The following is a 4,896-nucleotide window of genomic DNA, read 5'->3' as shown; positions in this document are numbered from 1 at the left end:
GCAAAGCAATACCTCCAACCCCACCTGGCCTCTGGTGGGAAAAACAGGTTGGCGGGGTGGGAATTGCCTGGATTAGCTGTCCGCAGTCATCAAACCACTTGGGTGATTCGCTTTGTTTCAAAGACAGGTTAAAGGGGGGGGAGGGAGAGAAAGAGTCGGTTCTGGGTCGCCTGAACAAGTGTCGATTTCAGCTTAAAGTGAATTGGAAAATTGAGCCTAATTATCCTAGGTAATTGCTTCAATTGTCCACTTGACTCTGCTAATGCAGATCTGTCCGGTGTGTTCAAAAGGACACCCCCTTCTGTCCCTGAATGTCCAGCTGGCACCTCTGAAAGGGGCTGGTATAAAAACTACCATCACACTGAGAAGCGATCATGGACGGGAGGAGATGGCAAGAAGCAGAATCCAAACGAAAGACGAAATCAGTACAGAGATCATTTCTTGTAGCTTAAAATTAATTTATTTAACAAATATAGCTATAATATAAATGATAATAAAATTTCAAATATACAGTATATTACACCCAATCCCTTCCAAAGGGATACTCGAGAGCCACACAAATGTACTGTTAAATAGAAACAGAATTTAAAATTTTTATTATACAATTTTTTTTTTCTGGTACTGGTAAGAGAGAGGTCCCCTCAACCTACCTTTGTAACGCATCAGTGTATCCCCCCCTCCCCCTCCACCCAAAGCGAATGGTTTGCTGTTGCAGTTGTGTGTCCAATGGAAGGACCTGCCCGGGGCCCATCTCTCCGGGGCGCTCTTCTCTCCCACTGGGTTCTTTCCGAAATCTTCCAACATGAATTTCTCTGGGCTTTTCCTGCCTGGTGTCAGGACAGGAGGCAGGGATGCCGGAGAAGTGGCCTTGAGTCCTGATCCAACCACTAACTCTGCTGGGGACCCGGTGGTTACATTTCTTAACCCCTCTGGCCTCTGTTTCCCCATCTGTAACAGGAGGGGATGGGTCTAGATTCTAGAACAAAAGGGACCCTTCCAGTCACTCCTTTTGGGAGAGGATCAGACTTCAGAGAGTGAAGTCAGGGAGCAACCTAGGAGAAAACCAGAGCAGTGCGGGAGCTAAAGGGAAGGAGCCAGGCGGTGCCGAACAGGGGAGCTCCAGGAGCTCGCCGGGGAAGGCCTCTGCTGCTGGCAGAAGGCCGGGGCTGGAGGAATCAGCTGGTGCCACAGGCAGGCGACCCTGGGCCCCTCTATGTCAGGTGGTACATGCTGTAGCCGACGTGGGCCGTGTAGAGTCCCACGGGCGCCACAGGCAGCGCAGCGCGCTGGAAGGGGCCAGAGGCACCGTAGAGCGAGGCGCCGGCCGCGGCTGCCACGGCCGCAGGGCCGCCCAGCGGGAAGGAGAGGCCGAAGGCGGCCGGGGGCAGCATGGGCTTGGCGGCCATCTTCAGCTTCTCCAGCTCGGCCTCCTGCAGTCTCTTGGCCTTGGCGCGGCGGTTCTGGAACCAGATCTTCACCTGCGTCTCGGTGAGGCTGAGCGAGCTGGAGAACTCGGCGCGCTCGGCGATGGACAGGTACTGCTTCTGGCGGAACTTGCGCTCCAGCGCCAGCAGCTGCGCCGTGGTGAAGGGCGTCCTCGGCTTGCGGTTGGTCTTGTGCTTGCGCAGGGTGCAGGCTGGGGGGCTCAGCCGCCCTAGGGGGCCGAGAGAGAAAGAGGCAGGGGGTTAAGAGAGCTTGAGGAGCTTCACCTGCCCCCTAAAGTAGTAATGCGGGTAACAATTCCGGCAATTCATGCTTGGGGCCAGGCCACTGTGCGCGTTGGCGCTTGGAAAGTAATTTTTCTCCAATTCCCACCACAACCCCGCAGGGTAGACGGTCTTGTCTACTTTTTGCAAATGATGAAACTGAAATCTCAGGTGGAACATACCCATGTTCAAAGCCCGAACTTAACTGGGAAGAAGCAAACGGCCTGAATGCTAGCTGGCCGCTTAGGGAGGCCTGTCTCAGCGGGACCTCCTCCCACTGCCAGGCACATTGGGGCCATGGACCTACTAATAGGGGTGACCAAACGTGCAGGAAGCGCCCCGCGCCCAGCCCAAGACCACATTTGGTTTGGTGTGCTGGCTGAACACTGATCTGTGCTCACCAAGCGCTCAGCGCTGGGCTAGGCCACTGAGTGGTAGACTCCGGATCTCCAAATTCCAGTCTCTACCTCGGAACAGCAAGTTCCTCCCGGGCTCCAGGGGCAGTCCCCAGGCGCAAGGCCACACCTAGGCCAAGCCTCTTAAATATATAAAGTGCCCTGTGTGTCGGGGGGCAGGGAGCAGGGAGAGGAGCTCCATGCTAACGGGCTTCTTCAGATCTTATGATTATCTCAGTTGTACGTTGGGCCTCTCCCGCCCCAAGTGCCTTGGTCCTCTGGTCACACTCAAATGTGGGGTCCCCTTGGAAGGCGGTGTGTGCAACCGCTGGGGGCTTCTCGACCTGTGGCTCAGTCCCGCAGAGATCCACGGCGCTCGGGGGTCTTTTTCTTACGGCTTCAACAGAGACCGCAAGGATGGGCTGGAGCAGGTCGGGGGGCCGGTCCACTGGTCCAGCCAACTCCTGCCACACCAGGGGGCTGTGGCCGGATAAGAGGTGAAACGAATTACACCCAGGACAATGGGGACCCTGCCAACTTTAGGGTCCCGGCAGAGGCCCCGACCGAATTCCCAAGCCCCGGGAAGGACGTTCCGCATACTCAGCAGCTTCCCTCTGGGGTAAAATGAATTCAAATCTGGAATGTTTCACCATGCGGGTTTTGCCTAATTACGCATTTTTTTCATGCCTTAAACAAACAAAAACAAATGATCCCTCGGGCCCTCCGACCACCAGGATGTGAGTCAAACGAAATCTCGGGTTAACATCCCTCCTTCTTGCCCAAAGACTCTGAGAGTCTGGGGGAAGCCGTGGGCCCCCGACTCAATTTCCGCCGGGCCCCCCGAGGGGCGGACACTCCTTTCAGCGGCGACAGGCCAGCGCTGGGCCACCTTCTCCGGCCATTAGGCCCGGGGAGGGGCTTGCCTTTCAAAGACGTTTAATCCCCAGATAAAAATCATTCCTCAGCATCACGCCATTGAATTCGGGTTGCTATTATGCCGCGCAAAATAATCGGAGGAAACGAGGAAAACTTGGGAATTTCCCGTGCTCCTGAAATATCTTCGAGCCTGTGCGCTGGGTAGAGAAGCCGGGGGCCCCGCAAGGCCTCGGAACCACCCCGAAAGCGCCCTTGGGGGCCGAGTCCGCGTCGGCGGCCCAGGCCGAGCGTCGGAGCGCCCGCGACCGGAGCCGAGGGGGCGCCTCCCACTAATTGACTCGGCGCCCCGCCCCCTCCCCAACCCACCCAAAGCACCGAGAATCTGCCCCAAACTTGGAGGGGGGAGGGGGAATCCTGCTAGAGCTCCAGAACCTTCGGGCAGAGGGAGACTTTAATGGGGGTGGGGGCGAGGCCCCAGGCTTCTGCAGGAGAAAGTGAAACTCTGCGCACCGGGAAGCCGTCGGCGCCACTCGGACCCACCCGTTTGGGTGAAGGCGAAGGAGCAGGGCTTAGGGTCAGACGGGGGGCGCAGGGGCTCCCGTGGTGGTTTGGGGGGGCCGGAGGAGAGGGTGCTCTGACAGTCGTGCTCTCCAAGCCAAGTCCCACCAGCTCGGCCGCCTAGCCAAGGCCAGGAGCCCGCGAAAGTGGACCGGGTGCCGGGCCTCAGCCAGGTCTCCAACCATCTTCCTGGGTGGAAGGGGGGAGTGCGCCAGCCCCGGCCTCCCCGCCGTCGCCGCCGCGGCCCCGGCCCCAGGCACCCGCAGCAGGTACGCAGACGCCCGAGACCAGCAGGCGCCGGCGCGCGGCCTGGCGCCCTCGGGCCCGCATCCCCGCCCGGCCCCCTCCCCCGCTGCGCGGTTCTGGCGACTACTCACTGGCTGGGGGCGGGGAGAAGCGGGGGTTCTGCATCCACGGGGTCCTCTCGGACTTCTCGGGGCTCTCGGCTTTGACGAGCGCATCTTCTGGCAGCTTGAGGAGTCCTCCCACCGAGAAATGGCCGAGCGGCCGGGGCGAGGACGGCGCGTCCGGGGCGCCCAACGACCCGGGCCGGGCGCCCAGCGGCTGCGCGGAGCCGCCCGCTGCCTGCGCGCCCTCGGAGGCCACCAGGGCGCTTTCCTTGGCCCCCGGCTTCCTGTGGTCGGCCATAAGCGCCTCCACGCTGAAGGGCAGGAGCGAAGGGGACACTTTGGGCTTGGCCCCCTCCTCGTCTGCGCCCATGGCGGCGGCGGCGGCGGTGCTGGGGGCCTGGCCCCCGCCGCCCCCCGCTGGCTTGCCGAAGGCAGAGTCCTCCACTTTGACACCGAGTGGCAAAGAAGTCATGTCAGCAGCCGGGGCCATGCAGAGCCGGGCCCCCCTCCAGCCGCAGCACGGGCCAGCCGCCGGGCATGGGCTTCGGGCGGGCTGGGAGCGCGGCGGGCCTCCGAGAGCGCCCGGGGCCCTGGCCGGGCGGGCCCTCCCGCGCGCCTCCCGCCCTCCCCAGAAGGCCGGCGCGGGCGCTCCGGGCCTGGCTCTCGGCGGGCGCCGCTGCTGCGCAGGCCGCGTTCCCGGGCGCACCAGCCGGCTCCGGGTCCGGCCGCCGCTTCCCAGAGAACTTGTTAATAAGGCGAGGCCGGCGCGGCGCCGGCCAATCAGCGCGCGCGGGGGCGGGCCCGGCGCGCTCCATTGGGCTCCGCTCCCGCGGACTCGCCCCGGGGCGCGCTGGGCTCCGGGGCGCGCGGGGCGGGGCGGGGCCCCGGGAGGGCAGAGGCGGGAGGGGCGCGGGAGGAACTGCTGGGCGCTGAAGCCCCGGGCCGCTTCTCCCTGCCCCGGTCCCCTTGGGTCTCTCTTTTTCCGGGGTGCCTGGGGGGCTCTCGCTGCTC

General features: G+C 62.3%; 1 protein-coding gene across 1 annotated transcript; it reads right to left on the bottom strand.

Annotated features, from left to right (window-relative positions):
* Nucleotides 1-422: 422 nt before the first annotated feature.
* On the bottom strand, nucleotides 423-4,464 carry MSX1 (msh homeobox 1). Its single transcript, XM_087828320.1, has 2 exons — nucleotides 3,913-4,464; nucleotides 423-1,654 (listed from the first exon to the last, which is right to left on the bottom strand). The coding sequence occupies exons 1-2, from the start codon at nucleotides 4,373-4,375 to the stop codon at nucleotides 1,212-1,214; spliced, it is 906 nt and encodes a 301-aa protein (XP_087684446.1). The 5' UTR covers nucleotides 4,376-4,464; the 3' UTR covers nucleotides 423-1,211.
* Between the last annotated feature and the right edge of the window lie 432 nt (nucleotides 4,465-4,896).

This window comes from Miniopterus natalensis, chromosome 1 (genome assembly GCF_054644295.1).
Source record: "Miniopterus natalensis isolate mMinNat1 chromosome 1, mMinNat1.hap1, whole genome shotgun sequence".
NCBI lineage: Eukaryota > Metazoa > Chordata > Mammalia > Chiroptera > Miniopteridae > Miniopterus > Miniopterus natalensis.
This window is presented reverse-complemented; position numbering and strand designations above follow the sequence as displayed.

Coding starts and splice junctions, on each gene's coding strand:
- MSX1 (XM_087828320.1), bottom strand. CDS start 4,375: ATGGCCCCGGCTGCTGACATGACTTCTTTGCCACTCGGTGTCAAAGTG. Junction 1,655..3,912: donor CTTCTCCCCGCCCCCAGCCA/GTGAGTAGTCGC, acceptor TCGGCCCCCTAG/GGCGGCTGAGCCCCCCAGCC.